The sequence below is a fragment of the Sarcophilus harrisii genome, chromosome 6, assembly GCF_902635505.1.
Source record: "Sarcophilus harrisii chromosome 6, mSarHar1.11, whole genome shotgun sequence".
Classification (NCBI taxonomy): Eukaryota; Metazoa; Chordata; class Mammalia; order Dasyuromorphia; family Dasyuridae; genus Sarcophilus; species Sarcophilus harrisii.
The window spans coordinates 239,288,485-239,306,396 of record NC_045431.1 but is presented as its reverse complement, the minus strand read 5'-3'; the positions used below and the strand labels follow the sequence as shown (position 1 = coordinate 239,306,396).

At 64.0% G+C, this 17,912-nt stretch overlaps 1 protein-coding gene across 1 annotated transcript; it reads left to right on the top strand.

The window, feature by feature from the left end:
* Positions 1-1,600: 1,600 nt before the first annotated feature.
* IGHMBP2 (immunoglobulin mu DNA binding protein 2) lies at positions 1,601-16,469 on the top strand. The gene is made up of 15 exons (XM_031944098.1): positions 1,601-1,745; positions 2,891-3,060; positions 3,341-3,533; positions 4,521-4,618; positions 4,923-5,086; positions 5,734-5,928; positions 7,081-7,228; positions 7,510-7,684; positions 8,227-8,409; positions 8,963-9,081; positions 10,089-10,183; positions 10,416-10,539; positions 11,595-12,479; positions 14,409-14,581; positions 15,973-16,469. The coding sequence occupies exons 1-15, from the start codon at positions 1,666-1,668 to the stop codon at positions 16,168-16,170; spliced, it is 3,000 nt and encodes a 999-aa protein (XP_031799958.1). The 5' UTR covers positions 1,601-1,665; the 3' UTR covers positions 16,171-16,469.
* The last annotated feature ends 1,443 nt before the right edge of the window (positions 16,470-17,912 follow it).

Sequence of the window (17,912 nt, the reverse complement as noted above, 5' to 3'; positions counted from 1 at the left end):
GGGTTGGGGCATGTCTTTGAACAACAACAACAAAAAAATCAAAAGCTGGTTTCCTCTGCATTTTGTTGGATGGGTTAAAAACCCTAATTCTCTGCTAACGGGTTCCACAGCAGGGAAAGGCTAAGTCCCCGGTGCTAGAAGGAGCCTTTCCTGCCCGTCAGTGGCTGGTGCTGTCTCCCCAACTTTATCTTCTCCCTCCCCACACGTGCACATTATAACCCCTGTGACAAATGGGGCCGACAGTCTCAGGGCGAGCCCTCCCTCTCCCTGTAGCTGCCCCCAAGGCTCTTTTTGGATGCTCGTCTCCCGCTTCCCATTAGCCAACACTGATCAGATGATTCTCAGGCCTTTCCTCCAGCCCTAACCTCTCTCTCGACACCGACACTGCATTATAGCCACTGCATATCTCAACCCGGATGTCCCATCGACATCTCGAGGCCAACACGTTCGAAATGCAGTTATTTTCTTCTCCCTGATCACAGAGGAGGGGAAACGAGGAGGGCACCAAATGGTCATTCCCACAAAAAGGAGGCAACGATCCCTTTCTGAAACGTGCACATCCGGCATCATCTGCCCGTGGCAGCGGTGGGGGCGAGGATGGCAGAGGAAGGCGCCCCGGCTCTCGGCTCCCTCCCTCCGTGGTTCTGTCCGCACGTCCCCCGGGGAGCCAGGGAGGCGAGGCGTGCAAGGAGGTCTCGGGCAACGCGCCCTGGCTCTGACTAAGGGTCCCCAAAGACAACCACAGACCCCTCGCTCGCACGGTACCTTTCCTGAGTGCTCTGGGAGCAGTGACGCTGGAGGGCGGGCCAAGGGGGAGCTGAAAGGCAAAGGCAAAAAACATGGGTTACAAGAGACGCCCCTGCCCCATCAGCTCCCCGAGCGTGGGGGCGGGGGAGAGAGCCCGGCAGGGCGGTGCCCTCGGGCCCCTGGCTCGGCTCCCTGCTCCTGGAAGGACACACGGCCCCACCCGTCACCCCCGCCCCGAGGGAGCCCAGGGCAGAGTCTGCTGCTCCTGTCCCCAGCAGGGGCCCCGGCCCGGCGGCCCTGGCCCTCGGGCCCCTCACGTTAGACTGGGAACGCCCCCGGGGGCGGGGCCTGCATACCGCAGGTGCAGCATTAAAGCTCTAAGAGGGGGCGGGGCCTGCCGGGCCGGGGCCCCGCATACCGCAGGTGCAGCATTAAAGCTCTAAGAGGGGGCGGGGCCCGTCCGGGGCCTGCTTCCGGCCGCGCTCTCGGCCCGGGCCCAGACTGGAAGCGCCCCGAGGGCAGGAAGCGGGCCCGGCCAGAAGGCGGCAAACCGAGGCCTCAGGGGCCGCCTAAGGTCAAGAGGGCGGGATCGCGGCCGGGACGTGCCCGTCCCAGATCAACTGACGGGAAAACGGAGGCGGTCAAGAACTGAGGTTTTTCTCACCCGCTCCAGAGGTTGCCCCCAGTCCCGTAGCTGCTCCGGGGATCGTGGGGAGTCGGAAGCCGCCGCCTGCGGGAAGGAGCCGGCGCCACACGGGGGCCCCGAGGGCAGCCCGAACCGCGGCGGCCGCCATACTGTTCCCACTTCCGCTTCCGCCGGCTCCCCGGAAACGGAAATGCGTAAGGCGCGAGAGCGGAAATTCCGGTCGGGAACTTCCTGTAGGCGGGACTTCCGGCGCCGAGGCCAGAGCCGGCGTCATGGAGTCTGTGGAGAGTTTTGTGACTCGGCAGCTGGAGCTGCTGGAGCAGGAGCGAGAGGCGGAGGTGCAGGAGAAGAGGTAGCGGTCCCGGGGGGCCTCTGCTGGCGGGTTCTGTAGAGGAGGAGACCGAGGCTCCGGGGGCACCCAGGCCCCCATTCAGCCTCGTCCCGCATGAATGAGAGAAGCTTCCCGGCCGGAAGGGGCCGCTCCCCGCCCGAGCAGCAGGGGGCGTCAGGAGGGGCTTCGGCGGGTCGGGGTGGGGGGATGGGGAGGGTTGTCATGGACGGGGGGCGGGGGGGGGGGGGGGGAACTGAGGCCGGCAGCGCGCGGTGACTTGTCCAGGTTCACTCCGGAACGAGTCTGGCGCTCTGCGCGAGGGCGCCCCCTGGCGGCCGGGCACGTGCTAGGCGCCTGAGGGGTTTCTGCCCTGGCCTCGGGCCCTGCCTCAGTGCTTGTAGCTTCTCTGACCGGCGCCCCGCCCCCTCGGGCTGCCCCGGAGCCAGGTCTGGGGGGCGGAGCCTTAGCCCGGCTGGTGGGCGCTGCCCTCTGTGCTGCTGCTGTGGGCAGCCGGTGTAGACGGGCGGGGCCGGCAGCCCGGGTAAGGGACGGGCAGTGTAGACGGGCGGGGCCTGCAGCCCGGGTAAGGGACGGGCAGTGTAGACGGGCGGGGGGTGACAGGCAGTGTAGACGGACGGACGGGGCCTGCAGCCCGGGTATAAGGGACGGGCAGTGTAGACGGGCGGGGGGTGACAGGCAGTGTAGACGGGCGGGGCCGGCAGCCCGGGTAAGGGACGGGCAGTGTAGACGGGCAGGAGACCAGTGGCTGGTGTAACGGGCAGACGGGGCTGGCCATTAGTGTAGACAGTCGGGAGGCAGTACAGAGGGGCAGGCAGGGGGCCCACGGCCAGTGTAGACGCAAGCAGGAGCTTGCAACCAGTGAGGATGGGCCAGTGGGCAGGTGGCAGCCAGAGGCGTAGATGGGCTGGGGACCCTTCGTCCTTGCCCTCACCTGGGCCCGCTCGAGGCCCGAGGGTCCGAGCACTAGGACTTGTGGCGACCTCGCGCCTTGAAGCCAAATGAACGAGTGAAAGGTCAGGCAGCCCCAGACCCGGCCTGGCCCTGGCAGGGCTCAGTGTTGGGGACTTGAGAGCCCCTGCTGCTGGGGGGGGGGTCCTGGGGGGCGTCCGCACCCCCCCCCCCCATGAGCATCCTCTCTGTCCCAGGGCCTGGCAGGAGGGCGTGTCCCCCAAGGAGCTGCAGCGCCGCGGCGTGTGCCTGCTGAAGCTGCAGGTGGTGAGCCAGCGCACGGGCCTCTACGGACGCCTGCTCGTCGTCTTGGAGCCCCGGACGTGGGAGCCCGCGGCCGCCCTGCCCTCCAACAGCTTCGGGCCCGGTAGGTGCCGGGGGGCTCGGGTGGGTGCACCCCCCCCCCCCCAGAGCGAGCCACTTGGGTGTGTGACTGGCCCCTGCCCGGCCCTTCTCTCTGCCCCACGCGCCCACCATTCAGGGGTCCTCCAGGCCCCACCGCCTCCAGGCCAGGACTGGCCGGCTGTGAGTGAGGTTGGGCAGGGAGCGAGCGGCCCGGCTGGCGCCGGATGCCGGGCTTCCTCCACGCCTGGCTCCGCCCCCGCGGCTCCCTCTGGGGTCCCGGCTGACGGCGTCACTGCCCGCAGGTGACATCGTGGGGCTCTACGAGAGTGCTCCGGACTCCGCCGCGCTCGCCACCGGCGTCCTGACGCGCGTCACGCAGCGGGCCGTGACCGTGGCTTTGGATGAAGTCCAGGATGGGGCGGTGGTCTTGGACCCCGGCGGCCTTTACCGGCTGCTCCGGCTGGCCAACGACGTCACCTACAAGCGACTCAAAAAGTAAGGCCGCCAGCGCCCCCGAGGAGGTGGGTTGGAGTCCGGCTCATCGCTCAGGCGGGGCCCCCGTGTTCCCCTCCCCCCCGGAGCTTGCGGTCGCCGATTCCAGGTCGGGGCAACTGTGGGAGGGGGAGCCGGGCTCCGGGTCAGATTCTGCCCCTGACGCTTCACCCGGACGGCTGGCAGGAGGTGCCCACTGTGCCTCTGCCCCATGCGGGGATGCGAGGCTGCCAAGGGCCTGGGGGAGGCACCCAAGTGCCAGTGAGGCTGGGGGGGGGCTCCTGGGGAGAGGGGACATTGTGAGAGGCGCAGAGCCGCCAGGGAGGGGTCGGGGAGGCCCGAGGTGGAGAAGAATGGCCGGACTCTGGGACCCCCGATGGAAGCATCCAGGAGGCTGAGCGGGAGCGTTCCCGCGGTGTGCCAGGCTGCCCTCGCTCTGAGGGGCCCCGGGCTGTCAGGGCGGATCTGGGTCTGGGCCTGTGGGCAGGTTCAGGGGGAGAATGGGGGAAGGCCCTGAGTGTGCTGGGGGGGGGGGCAGGGTTAGAGGGAACCACGGGCAAGCGTTTCTGGAGCGCCCGCTGTGTGCCAGGAGGTGTGAGGTGTGGGTGATGCCGAGGCAGGGAGGCTGACTCTCTGAGACAGTTTGGGGGCGGCCGGCACAGTGGAAGCGGGCATGAGGGGGGCAGTGATGGGGAGCCATGGGAGGTGTTGGAGAGGAGCGGCTACACAACAGGGTCCCTGCTCCCATCACTCCTGCTCCCGCGGCACCTTTTGCCAGGTTTGGTTTGGAAAAGGTCAAAGCGTGGCTCTGGCCAGCTCTGGTTCTGGTCCGTGTCCCTCCCGGTCCTAGGGAAAGGATGCAGGAGGGCCGGGAGCCCAAGCCTGAGAAGGGGGCGCCGCGGAGCAGTCAGACGAGGGGCATGAGGCCCCTCCTGCCAGGCCGGGGTCTGGCTGCGCCACGTTCCTAATCCTGCTCCGCTCTGTTGTCAGAGCCCTCCTGGCCCTGAACCAGCACCGCTCGGGCCCGGCTGCGCCCCTCATCGACGTCCTCCTCTGCGCTTCTGAGCCAAGCAGCCCCGTCCCACCACGTAAGGACGCTCGGCACCCCTTCCTGGGCCGGGACCCCCTCCACAAAGAGACCCCGGCAGGAGCCACGGGCTTGACCTTGATCACTTTGGTCCCCCTCCTTCCTGGCCCCAGGGGCAAGGACACGGTTCTTGGGGAGGTGCCCAGATGAGGAAGATGTGCCCGCGGGCACCAGCAGAAGGCCGAGGTGCTGTGAGAAGAGGGTGGGCTGCAGGGGCCCGTGGCCGTTGGGATGGTGGGGTGCAGAGGCAGTGCCATGGACAAGGCGGGGCCGGTGGGACCAAAGCCCAACTGCTCTTCCCCTAGAAACGCTGACGTTCTGCAACAGCAATCTGGACACGTCACAGAAAGAGGCCGTGGCCTTTGCCCTGGCCCAGAAAGAGCTGGCCATCATCCACGGCCCCCCCGGCACTGGGAAGACCACGACCGTGCTGGAGGTGGTGCTGCAGGCCGTGCACCGGGGCCTGAAGGTGGGCCGCCAGGTGGGGGAGGGGGTGGGTGGGAGGGAGAGCATGAGCCTCTTCATCCCCCAGACTCAGCCCTGTGTCAGCCGCCCCCCCCGCGGACCCTGGTCTCCCTGGGGGAGGTGCTCCTGTCATGGCTCCATCCTTCCGCTCCCTGGGCGGGGCTGCACCTGCTCACACCTGTTGGTCAGACATGGCTGCTGGGAGAGAAGGGCAGGCCTCCCCCTTCCTCTCCCCCCATCCCTTTGCTCTTGGGGTGAGGGGCAGGAATCCTTGCCTTCCTCTCTGCCCCTCCCCCAGCCGTGCTGCTGGCACCCTCTGGGTCGGCTGCCTTTGCTCTCCCCGTCTCAGGGCAGAAGGGCCTGGTTCTGTGCCGGGCTCTGTCCTCCGGCCTTCGTCTCCAGTGCAGTTAAACTGCCTCAGGTCGTGGGGTTTCTGGGCGTGGGGCAAGCCTGTGTCTCTTGGTCGTTTGGGGGCTCACAGTTACCCCGATATGTTTTGCACTTCCCTTCATGGGCCCGAGACTAGCTTTGTCACGTTTTGGGGGATGGGGTCTCGCCCGCTCCTTTTGGGAGGTCGGGGGCGGCTGTTCCCCACAGCCCCGCGCCCGAGGCCTCGGTGATGTGGCTAACGAGGGCCGGCTTCCGCTTCAGGTCCTGTGCTGCGCCCCTTCCAACGTCGCCGTGGACAACCTGGTAGAGAGACTGGCCGCGCAGAAGCAGAAGGTCCTCCGCCTCGGGCACCCCGCGCGCCTCCTGGACGCCATCCAGCACCACTGCCTCGATGCCGTCCTGGCCCGCAGTGACCAGGCCCAGATCGTGGCCGATATCCGCAAGGACATTGACCGGGTCCGTGGGGGGGTCCCAGAAAGGGAAAGGAGGGGGCTGGGCTCCTAGAGACTTTGTAACGTGCTGATTAGGGGGCTCCCCGGGGCCAGCAGGGATTTCCTTCTGGAGCCTCAGGAGAAGGGTTGGGGGAGACAAGGGGCCTTTCTCTGGTGCTCCGGGCCTCACTGTGCCCTGGGAGGTGGGTGAAGCGAGGCGGGAGGGGGAGCTTCTAAACAGAATCAGAAGCCAGTGACCTCCATGGGCTGGTGTTGTGAAGACCTCCGGGCATCCAGCCATCTCAGGGTTGACACCAGGCCTGTCCTTGCGGGCAGGGGCTTCTGGTGGTCACTGACATTTTCTCAGGGAAGCCGGGGGTTCCCTCCCACCATTCCCACCACCACAGGGGACACTGGCCCAGGCCAGATCATCCCATCTCTATCCGGATGGTTCTGGGCCCCTGTGCCAGGTCCGTCAGAACCACTAGTGTCTGGGAAGGCTCAAGGTGAAGAGGCTCTGAAGGGAAGCTGGCCCATGGGCCAGAAAGGCGGGATTTCCTGCAGAGGGCAGCCCTAGGGTACCCGCGGAGCCCTCAGTCTCACGATGGGCCCACGAGCTCTCGACGGGACACGCTGCAGGGAATCGTTGTGGGGGCCAGTGTCAGAGTCCTGGGTGGGATTTTAGCCAGGCCTTGAAGGACACCAGGTGGGCTGATGGGGTGGGGGAAGTGGTTCAGGAATTGTCCCCCTCCCCAGGGCAAATGCCAGGACTGGAGATGGAAGTCAGAGGGGAGCAGCAGCCCCAAAGCTGAGGTCTCAGGCCGAGGCTGCTTGTTCTGAGGGGCTCTCACAGCCAGACCAGACCCGATTCCCAACTCTTGGGGTGCAGGGGATCCTTGGCTGAGGCTCCTGGGTTGTTGTGAGCCTTAGAGGACTCTGCGCGTCTGCCGCGATTCCTGCGTTTGTGGCGGGGGCTGGGTGTGGGGGGACTTCCTCCTGATGCTGTCAAAGACATGTGGGCCCCTCATCCTCTGCGTGATGGAGAAAGAGGCCGCGAGCCCTTGGGGAGCCCTCCTGGGGAGCTGGTGGCTGGGTAGCGATTTGTACCTGCAGAGGGGGCAGACTCTGCAAGGCCACTGGAAGTAAAGCTGAGCAGTTCTGTGTGTTCCTTTAACAGGTGAAGGGCATGAAGACCCTGGACAAGAGGGACAAGAGCTATGGCCGCAACGAGCTGAAGCTGCTGAGGAAGGAGCTGAGGGAGAGGGAGGAAGCCGCCATGCTCAGGAGCCTCTCCTGGGCCGACGTCATCCTGGCCACAAACACAGGTGAGAGGCGCCTCGGCCTGGGGGGCGGGAGGAAGGCGGTGGCCTGGGGGGCAGGGGGAAGATGGTGGCCTGGGGTGGGGGCGGGAGGAAGGCTGCGGCCTAGGGGGCAGGGGGAAGACGGCGGCCCCGGGTGCTCCTCGGGATGGGGACAGCCCCTCTGCAGAGGCCTAGACGGACCTTCCAGGTCCTCGGCCCAGGATAAGGTGCCTGATGTGCTCGGGGCCATGCTGGGCTCCGAGGGCTCCAAAATGTCCTCGGGCTGAGGGACCCCTTTGAACCAGGTGCCTCCCCCGACGGCCCCCTGAAGCTGCTCCCCGACAACTACTTTGACGTGGTGGTGATCGACGAGTGCGCCCAGGCCCTGGAGGCCAGCTGTTGGATCCCCCTGCTGAAGGCCAGGAAGTGCGTCCTGGCCGGAGACCACCAGCAGCTGCCTCCCACCATCGTGTCCCACCAGTAAGATCCCTTGCTCAGAGGCTTGGGGAGAGGGGCCTGGACTGGGCGTCCTTTGGGTGCTTGGCACCTAGTGACTGTGAGAGTCGGGGTGCCTGGGGGGCTGGGGAGGGGCTTTGGCAGGGCCATTAATGGGGGAGGCTTATTTTAGAACTGACCGCCAGACCCTCTGGGCACGTCCAGGAAGCTGGGGGTCCCCAACGAGGTCATAAGAAGTGAGGGCAGCTAGAGGGAGCACATTCTGGGGTGTCCTGGGTGTCCCCTTGGCTGTGCCCCATTGGCTGGGCCCTCACGTGGCCCAGAATGCTTTGGTGATGTCTCTTTAAGGCACTGATTGTGTCCCCCCCTGAGATCATGTGTTTTTGTGGCGAGGGGGCTCCTTGCCCAGATTTTGTGTCTTCCCCTCCCCGGCCCATCGCAGCCCGTTTTGCACACAGTCGGTGCTTTAGTGCTTGGAGCTCATTGGAGTCGGCAAGGCCGGGGGTTTGTGTGGGAAGGTCCCTTGCGTGCCGTGCCGAGCTCACGCGTCTCCCTCTCTGACGCAGGGCCGCCAGCGGGGGTCTGGCCCTCAGCCTAATGGAGCGCCTGATCGCGAAGCACGGGGACAAGGTGGTGAGGATGCTGACGGTCCAGTACCGCATGCACCAGGCCATCATGCAGTGGGCCTCGGACGAACTGTACCACGGACAGCTCACTGCCCACTCCTCTGTGGCTGGCCATCTTCTGAAGTGAGTGGGCCTGGGGGCGGGGGCAGGGGGCGGGCCAGGGTCAGGTGGTGGGGGCTGGACGGCTGTCCCCTTGGGGGCGTGGGCCCAGGCCCAGGGAGCATTTCAGAGGTTTTAGATGGCCCGAAGCCCTTCAGGCCTAACAGCCCCAGGTCAGCAAGCTTGTTGAGCACTCCGTGGTTCTGAGGAGGTTTTAGGTATAATTTTCCTCAAAACAGCCCCTTGAGAAAGAGGGGAGTGCCTGCACAGGTGGGGAAACTGAGGCTGCCTAGGGTGCGTGGTGGAATCTGGGCCTCTCCTCTAGTTCAGCCCCTTCCTTCTTGTGCCCTTGTGCCCATTGTGGGCACGTCAGGACAAGGGGGCCCACGCGAGCTGTGGTGGCAAAGTCCCCAGGCTCGGCCTGAGCCAGACGAAAATGTAATTGGGAAACAGTTAAAACGAGGGAAGGAGCAGCCGAGCAGTCAGGGTCCGTTCTAAAGTCTAAAGACGGATGGCGTTGGGCGCCCCGGTCGTGGCTCTGCTGGGCGCTAACCCTAATTAACTTGCTGCCGTGCAGGGATCTGCCGGGGGTCGTGCCCACCGAGGAGACGAGCATCCCCCTGCTGCTTATCGACACTGCCGGCTGCGGCCTGTTTGAGCTTGAGGATGAGGATGAACAGTCCAGGGGGAACCCAGGTCTGGGCCTCTCCGAGGCACTTTGTGAAAGATGCCCTTTAAAGACCGGTCCTGTGCCTCGCCAGGATCTGCACTCCCTCCCCCTCCCACAAACACCCCTTAAAGCAAAGGGGGAAAAGTGAACAAACTCAGGAGAGCTGGCCAGTGCCCTGGGAAGGCCTGGTGGTGCCCCCCGTGTTCTGCCCCTGCAGCCCCCCACCTCTGCAGACTGTGCCTCCTAAGGCCTTGCCCATTCATCACCATTCGGGTCTGTCCCTCCCTCCTCCCTGAGATTGTCGGCACTCAGACATAGGTCATACAGGAGCCGTTATGTAAGAAAAAGGACAGAAAGGACAGAAAGGACCTGACTTAGTGGGGCCTCCCTGAGTTTGGCCATTGGTTCCCTCCTGGAGGCGGGACCGCGTGGTTCAGCAGGAGCCCTCTGGGATTGTCTCGTTGCCGAGTCCTTCACAGGCTGACTTCTTTCCTTTGCACTCAGTGGGGCAGGCACAGGGCCAGGGTCTCCAGGCCTTTCTTCTGGGCCACGGCCTTAGTCTGTGGCAGAGCTGGGCTGGAGCCTGGGTTCTGCGCCAATGGCCTTGTCCTCCTGCCCACCGGCCACTGAGTGTGTCTGACGAGGGAAGTCCCTCCATGCTCAGTGAAGCGACCTTGGCCACGCATGCCTCAGTGGGCCCCTGTGGCAGAAAGGAAAATGTTGGGCAAATGCTTTGCAGTGTAAGGCTCTGGTCAAGAATTGTTTAAAAATTCCAAACTAAAGGGCTCCATGTTGGATTTAAACCCAGAATGCGTATGGCTGGAGAAAGGGGGCTGAGAGCGAGAGCTGGCAGACGGCGGCCCTGGGGTGGCCTTGTCTCCATGACTGCACCAGGCCAGGAAAAGGCGCCAGCGGGGGGAGGAGGAGGGGGAGGCGTGGTCTGGCCTCCTTCTGGGGGATATTTTCATGAGGCCTCAGGTCCAGGGGTCTTGCTGTCACGTCCCAGGCGACGCTCCCTGTGTTTTGTCCCCAGGTGAGGTCCGCCTTGTTAGTTTGCACGTCCAGGCTTTGGTGGACGCTGGCGTCCGAGTGGGTGACATGGCTGTCATCACGCCCTACAACCTGCAGGTGAGACACGTGCCGGGGCCTCCTCGATCTCCCTCCGTGGGGGAGTGAGGGGCCGGCAGTGGGGAGGGAGATGCTTGTCTTGGCGTGGTTCCGCGTCTACACTGCCCTGGAGGTCTCTGCTGGAGCCTGGCTTTCCTGTGGGAATCCCGCCGAGAGCTCCGGCTCCAGATGCGGCCGGGGCCCAGCCATGGCTGTGAGCCTCTGTGACCCACTCGGCCCCTCCCGTGCTCAGGTGGACCTGCTCAGGCAGCAGCTTTCCCCAAAGTATCCGGAGCTTGAAATCAAGTCAGTCGATGGCTTCCAGGGAAGAGAGAAGGAGGCGGTCATCTTGTCCTTTGTGCGATCCAACCGGAAAGGTAGGAGGGCTGGGAGTGGCCAGTGCTCCTGGTGGGAGTCAGGACTGTGAGTGGGAGAACCAGAACCATTCGGACCGACCCAGGACAGGTTTGAGAGGAGAGGAAACTGAGCTCAGAACAGTCTTGTACTGGCCCAGGAGGTCCTGTAGCTCATCCTCTGGGCACAAGGCGTGAGGAGGGGGCCACCGAGGAGAGTTGAGGTAGCTCTCCAGCCCCCACCTCAGGCCTGAGTCCCAGAGGATGTTTCTGGGCTGGTGACAGTCCTTGCAGACAGTGCAGAGGCTGTGTTAGTGCAGAGGGCTGGAGCCCCCTCCTCACAAACCGTGATGTGTCCCTCTCCCCTACAAGCTGCCTTGGGGCCAGCCCAGAAAGGATCTCACTGCATTTGGACCCCATTCTGGGCTGACAGGGACGCCCTGGAGCGAGAGCCTACTGGCCCTTTCCCAGCTCCAGCCTTGAAGGCTGAGCCCCAGAAGCTCCACTTGGAGATGGGAGCGCCCCTTGGTGGTTCAGTGCTAGGGATGTCGAAGCAGACATTGTGATTGGAGGAGTTAGGAAGTCCTCCCCCTACCTCCTCCCCCCCCCCCCCCCCCGACCCCCCGGGACTGGGGGCAGGGCAGGAGTTTGTTCCTTCTACTTGGATCTAGTCGAAGTGACCTGTCCTGAATGCCCGAGCACGCTCTGGGACCCCCAGAGTTCGGGGCCACCATCCCTTGTGCTCGGCTGTCCTGCTGTGGACGAGCTCTCACTTGGGGAAGATTGGGGAGTGACCCCTCCCCTTCCTCCTCCTCCTGGACAGGATGGCGGCAGCGGCTGCTGAAGAGGGGCCTCGTCCCTGCTAGAGAGTGTTGGGCCACGTTCCTTGGGCCGAACCTGAGGGACAGGCCGAGGGCTGGGGGATGCCCAAGGGAGGAGGTCATGGCCTTGTTCCAGGGGGCAGGACACAGGGCTTGACCCCAGAAAGCGCACAGGGAGACTCCCTGGAGTCACACCTTCCTTTGGCGCTCCTTCCGTCAGTGCCGGCCGCCACTCATCCCCCACTGTGATTCTTTCAGGTGAGGTGGGTTTTCTGGCGGAGGACCGGAGGATCAACGTGGCGGTCACTCGTGCCCGGCGCCACGTGGCCGTTGTCTGCGACTCTCGGACAATCGGCAGCGATGCCTTCTTGAAGAGGCTGGTGGATTATTTCACTCTGAGAGGCGAAGTCCGCACGGCCTTCGAGTACCTCGACGACATCGTCCCTGACAACTACTGCCACGAAGGCCCCCAGAGTGGCCAGGCGGGCAGGAGGCCCGGAGACCCCGCCCGGCCCGGCCCCCGACCTCGCCCGGAAGGCCGGAAGGCCAGAGGGGGCCACAAGTCCGGCAGAAGCGGGACCCCGGGCCAGCCACCAGAGGGCCCCAGAGTCAATGGCGAGGGTCGGCCTGGGGCCCCCGAGGGTGCCGTGGACTCCTTCAGAACCAGGATCGTGGACTTTCTGGAGAGCAGCGAGACCCTGCTCGAGTTTCCCGCGTCCCTGAATTCCCACGACAGGATGCTGGTCCACCAGCTGGCCGAGGAGCACGGGCTGAAGCATGAGAGTGTTGGTGAAGGGAAGAAGAGGTACATCTCTGTGCGCAAAAAGGGGGTCCCTGCTGTCCCTACCCCAACTCCCGCTGCTGCCCCCGCCGCTGCCCCCTCCGCCACGGGGCCGTCTCCAACCAGCACGGAGAGTGAAGGGCAGGGGCTCCAGTGCCCGGGCCCAGGACGGCCGGGCCTTTCCCCGGGTGAGCAGGACCCCCCCGGCAGCCCCGGGGACAGTCGCAGTCAGAAGGCCCCTCACAGGCAAAGAGAAGAGACGGGGCAAGCCGGGCCCGGTCAGCGGGCCAGAGAACGCCAAGACCCTGCTGGCTCCGGGGCGCCAAAGGTGTCAGGAAGGAAGAAGGGAAAGGGGAGGAAAGGTGAGACCCGAGAGTCCCCGCAGGAGATGGGGTGCTCATCCCCTGCCCCGGATGTACTTCCCTGGTGCCGGCCACAATTGACCTTGGGGCTTCCTCATGAGAGGGGTCGGGGGAGCAGGAGGCGGCGTCCTTTACCCCCAGCTCAGCTGGAGGGGCCTGGAGGGACCTGGAGGCGGGGGCTCCTTTTGTAGACGTTCTCCTAGGGGCCTGAGAGGAGAGAGGGGATCCTCTTCCCCCGACAGGAACCTGGAGGCTTGGTAGAATTGGGGTCTCCATGTCGGTGTCGGCCTTCCCGCTCCTTGGGTCTCCTTGAGGACACAAACGTGGAAATGCCCGGCTGGTCTGAGGGCGGGCTCCTGGACCCTGGGGCACATGGCCAGAACCTGATGGGGAAACTGAGGCCGGGCCCCTCGCCACTGCCCCCTGCCAGCCTGCCCCAAAGCCAAGAGAGGTCCTGGGATCATGGGTCATGGGTCATGGGTCATAGGTCATAATGGCCTCACGTTCAGGGTCCCTGTCCTCTGTTCTGGGGGGAGGGGAATGCCGACACTGATGTGGGCAGAGGGCTCAGTTTGAGCTCCTTTTCCTGTGATGGCTTGTGTGTGTGTGTTGACACCCAGAGGCCAGGAGGAGGCGCTGCTGAGCACACTTGTCACTGACATGCCCTGGAGTCTCAGGGTGATGCCCACGGGGTGGGGCCTGTGCTGGGATCCTCCCTGCCCTCCAGGGGACCGCAGGCCCCTCCCTCCTCCCCCCCAGCCAAGGAACCCGAGTAAGGGGGGGCCTGAGGGCCAGGGAGGATGGGGGAAGCACCCGGGGGCACATCCCGATCCTCCCCGCTGGGGCAGCATCTCTCATTGGGCGTCATGGGATTAGCCAGTGACCCTGTGCCTTGGTGCGTCTCGGGGCCCGCCATGGCTGTGGGTGAGACTCCGCTCCACGGCCGGCTGCTCCCAAGCTCGAGCCCGGCTGTATCGGCTCTTTCCGTCAGTCTCTGATGTCAGACCTCAGGCCTCTGGGCCCGCTGAGGGCTGGTGGGAGCCCTTCCCCCTTAGAGACACGTGCCTGGGGCGCTGCCCCCACATTGGCCACCTGGCTTTGCTGCCCGCCTCCCCCTCCCCCATGCTTGGCCCCTGGGGAGCGGGCCTGGCTGCTTACGCTGTTCCCGTGTCGCTGGGTCCTCTGGGGGCTAAGCAGAAGGAACTTCCCCTCAGGGAAGGCGTGGGACTCCTGGCAGAGGCCAGGCTAGACCGGGGATGTCCTGGGCCTCGCGGCCCTGACTGGACCCCAGTCCTCGGCAGGCCGTGGGCTTTCTAGTGGCTCCCTTCCTGGAGCCAGCCTCCGGGGCACTGAGCTAACGATTTGTCCCTTAGGCGGCACGGGGAGGAGAGGTGAGCCGGGACCCTATTGGCGACCAAGGGGACGCCCAGGATGCCTGTGGGGGGCCACGGGAGGCTTTGTCCTGGTGAGGACTCAGTCCTCCGGTGCAGATTGCAGCCCCTCTTTGGCATTGCCAACAGATAGCTGTGACGTTTGTGCGGCTGAGCTTGATGCCATGGGGGCCGTCCTGGAACCTGCGCAGATGGGACCCTCCCCAAAGCCTGGGGCCTGATGGGGCCCGCCAGAAGCGGGACCCCCCGTGCCCACAGGAGGGCTGCAGGGCAGCCTTGGCAGGAAGGGTCTTTGGTCCCCACACAGCTGAGAACCCCCCCAGCTCCTCATGAAAGCGCGTTTCGTCATTTCTGGACTTGTCACCCTGGGAATGTGAGATCCACTAGGGAGCGTGTTGTGTCTGACCACACGGGGGGGGGGGGCCACCTGGCAGTCCCTGGGCATCGGGGCCCCGGGCAGGAGCTGTGCCTTGAGCCAGGCGGGGCCGGGGCTGCTGTCTGGCCCTTTTCCCACATGACCGTCTGCTGTTTTCCACAGGCCCCACGGGAGGAGACGGCGCAGCTGAGGAAGACTTTGACGCCCTGATCTCTGCTGCCATCAAAGCCGACAGCACCTGTGGGTTCTCTGGGTGCAAAGCCAGCGTGGTGACCCTGGGCCAGCTGTGCCCGCACTGCGCCCACCGCTTCTGCCTCCGCCACCACATCCCTGAGGTAGGCGGCGCCTGTGTCCGTGGGGCTGTCACTTCCTAGGGGAGGTTTTCATCGATTTGTTTAAGCTGGTGTCTGTGGGGAGGGGACTGCGTTAGATGTGGGGGATCTGCTCTGCTTGTGCGCCGTGCTTGGGCCTCTGCCCCCGGGCAGAGATGGAGATGGTGCCCCCTGGGCAGAGATGGAGATGGTGCCCCCTGGGCAGAGATGGAAGTGATGCCCACTGGGCAGAGATGGAGATAGTGCCCCTTGGGCAGAGATGGAGGTGGTGCCCCCCTGGGCAGAGATGAAGATGGTGCCCCCCTGGGCAGAGATGGAGGTGGTGCCCCTTGGGTAGAGATGGAAGTGGTGCCCCCCTGGGCAGAGATGGAGGTGGTGCCCTTTGGGTAGAGATGGAGGTGGTGCCCTTTGGGTAGAGATGGAGGTGGTACCCCCCCTGGGCAGAGATGGAGGTACCCTCCATTTCCCATGTCGACTTCTCGGCTCAGTTTTAAAAATTTCTGTGGGTACCCCGAAGTGTGATAGGAAATAACCCTCAGTTTGAAGCACGGGGAGGAGTGAGGGACTAAGTCTTGAATCCCTGGCAAGGGATCTAATGAAGGGAGGCAGTTAGCGTCCGAAGCTCCCGAGGTGGAGGAGGAGGAAGGTGGGGTCACAGCCGGTGGCCCCAGCAGGGAAGGCGCCGTCTGCAACCTCAGGGAGGCCCGTTTCAGACTTGCCAAGGGCTAGAGGGTCATAGGGTCACTTGGCAATGCCAAGGTCAAGATTCAGGACAAGAGCCTGAGGGATTATGGCCTGGGCCAGGGAAGAGATGGGGGTGGGGCTGCTAATAGAGGGGGCCAGTTTGGGTGGGCGGGGGGGTCAGGACCAGGTCGAGTTTGCCTTGACTGGGCAGAGGCAGGAGGATGGCGGGGTCTCCACGAGGGAGGGCCAGAGAGGGAGCTCCTGCAAAGAGCGAGGAGGCCTCGGGGGCTTGGCAAGGGCAAGGGAGAAGTTTGGGAGGTGTTGCCGAGGGGAATGCCCTCACCTAAGGAAAAAGGGAAATTTTGACGCTCGGTGCGAGAACTTGGGCAAGATGGGTGAGGAGCCTGCAGGGAGACTTCTTCCCAGGGCATTTGGCCTTTCTGGAGCCTGAGCAGACGGGTGGCAGCAGTGATGGAGAGTGGCTGGCAGGAGGGCAGCCGAGAGGAAGCAGTGTGGGCTCTTGGGAGGTGGAAGGGGGTGCACGGCCTTGGCCTTGACCTGTAGCTGTATCTGCAGAGCGCCAGCCTCTTCCTCCTCTGCACTGGGCACTGCCAGGTGTCTTTGGGCTCGGTGGTGGGCACGGTCAGGTTCTGGATGGGCAGGGCCGGATGTCTAAATCCCGCAGCCTAGAAAGGGCCGTGTCTCCCCAGGTGCACGGGTGTGGCGAGAAGGCCCGAGCGCAGGCGCGCCAGAGGATCAGCAGAGAAGGGGTCCTGTATGCGGGCAGTGGAATGAAGGCCAAGGGGCCGGACCCTGTGAAGAGGGTCCATCTCCAGAGGAGGCTGGACCAGAAGCTTGTGGAGCTGAGTAGCCAGAGGAAAAGCAAAAAGAAGGACAAGGACAAGTGAGACGCGGCGCCCCAGCACCCCCGCTTTGGAGATAAGGACCTGGGGCCCCTCCCGGGCTTCTGGGCAGTGGGTGCTGGCCCCGACCTCAGGGTGACAGGGCACCCCCGGACTGGGGGGAATGTGTGCACACATGCATGTGTGAGTGTGAGTGTGTTTGTATGCATGTTTCTGCGTGTCCACCACAGGTGCCTTTGGCAACCTTTGGGTTTCTGGGCATCATCCTCACTGCTTGGTGGGAGCTGAAGGAGGAGAAAATGCCCCAAGGGAAAGGAACGAAATAAATAAAATCTGTAAAACACTTCCCGTGTTTGGCTTGATTGGGGGAGGGGGGGGCGCCTGTGGAGGATCCAGGAGCCCCCATCTCTACTCCAGCCAATGCTTTGGGTTCTTGAAACTTCTCTCAGGTTGATAGTGAGCTGCCGGCACCAGGAGGGCCCGGGATCCAGCTCCATCTCGGGCCCATCCTGAGGGGGGAACCCTGGGCTGGCACGAACTCTGTGGCCCGAGCGGCTCCGGGCTTCTCTGGGAGATCCCCTCCTTTCAGGGACATGATGGGCCCTGGAGCCCGGGGCCTTCCCTCTCCTGACGCCCCTCCCAAGGAACGCACCTGCCCTGGCAGGGCCGGCGACTTTTCGCTGCCATTTAATCTGCACCTTTTAAACAGGCTTTTGCAATTCATTAAAATAATGTTGAACATAATTGAGTGCCACGTGCATCTCTCCCACCCTGGTCTCTGGAAGACTCATTTTCTAGGGGTCATCAGCCCTAACCTAGAAGGAGCCTGGGCCGTCTGTGGCTCCCATGGGCTGAGGCCGGACCAGTGTCACAATCTGTAACCGAGACTAGTGCCGCTGCTTGGGAACGGCACGGGAAGGGGCGACGGCGAAGGCGGAACGGATTAACCCTTATTCCGTTTCCTTTTTTCTGAGTATTGAACCAGTATCGGCTTTTTTGTTATTATCATAAATAATTTAAGAAATTAAACTCTTAATGGCTTAAGATCACTCCCATTTCCCATCAGCTCCCCCCTCTCCCTCCCAAACAATCACTAGTTTTCCAGAGATGGATAGTCCTGGGCAGGGTTCCCAGCCCTCACCCTGCCATGTGTGGAGGAGCCGGCCACGCGCCAAGCGTGGACCTGGTCGTTCCGCGGCACAAGCCTTCGTGTCGTTGCCCTTTCCGTTTCTCTGTGGCTGTCTGACTTTCCCTGGCTCTGCTTACTTCACTGGGCCTCAGGGGGCTCACGCTCCCCGTACCGGTCCCCAGACGTAGACATCTCCATGGCTTCCAGCCCTCGGCAGCCAAAGACATTTTGGTTTGCGGGGAAGGGCCCATGGGTAGGGGCGTCCAGGGGATCGACAGTCACCAGGTTGTCCAGGATGTCTGGGCCAGGCCGCTCCACCAGCCGCCCCTCTGTGTGCCCGTGTACTCGGTCCCTCCGACATCAGCCGCCTGCTTTGGGCTTTGTCAGAGGGGGCGCCAAGCCTGCGTTTCCATCCTTGTAGCGATTCTTAATTGTCTGAAATTCCTGCGAGGACTGTTTGTTCCTAGCCTTTGTCCCCGCATCTCTCGCCTTCGTTACCTTGGGACACCGTCAGACTTGGGCCAGAGCTGTTTCAGGCACGTTCCCCCCCCCCCCCAAGTTTATAATGTGACACTTAATGCTTATATCGACCCTAATACAATCTAAAAGTCACACTGGGAGTTTTGGCTGCGAGTCCGGTGGAGCTTGGGGTCCGCTG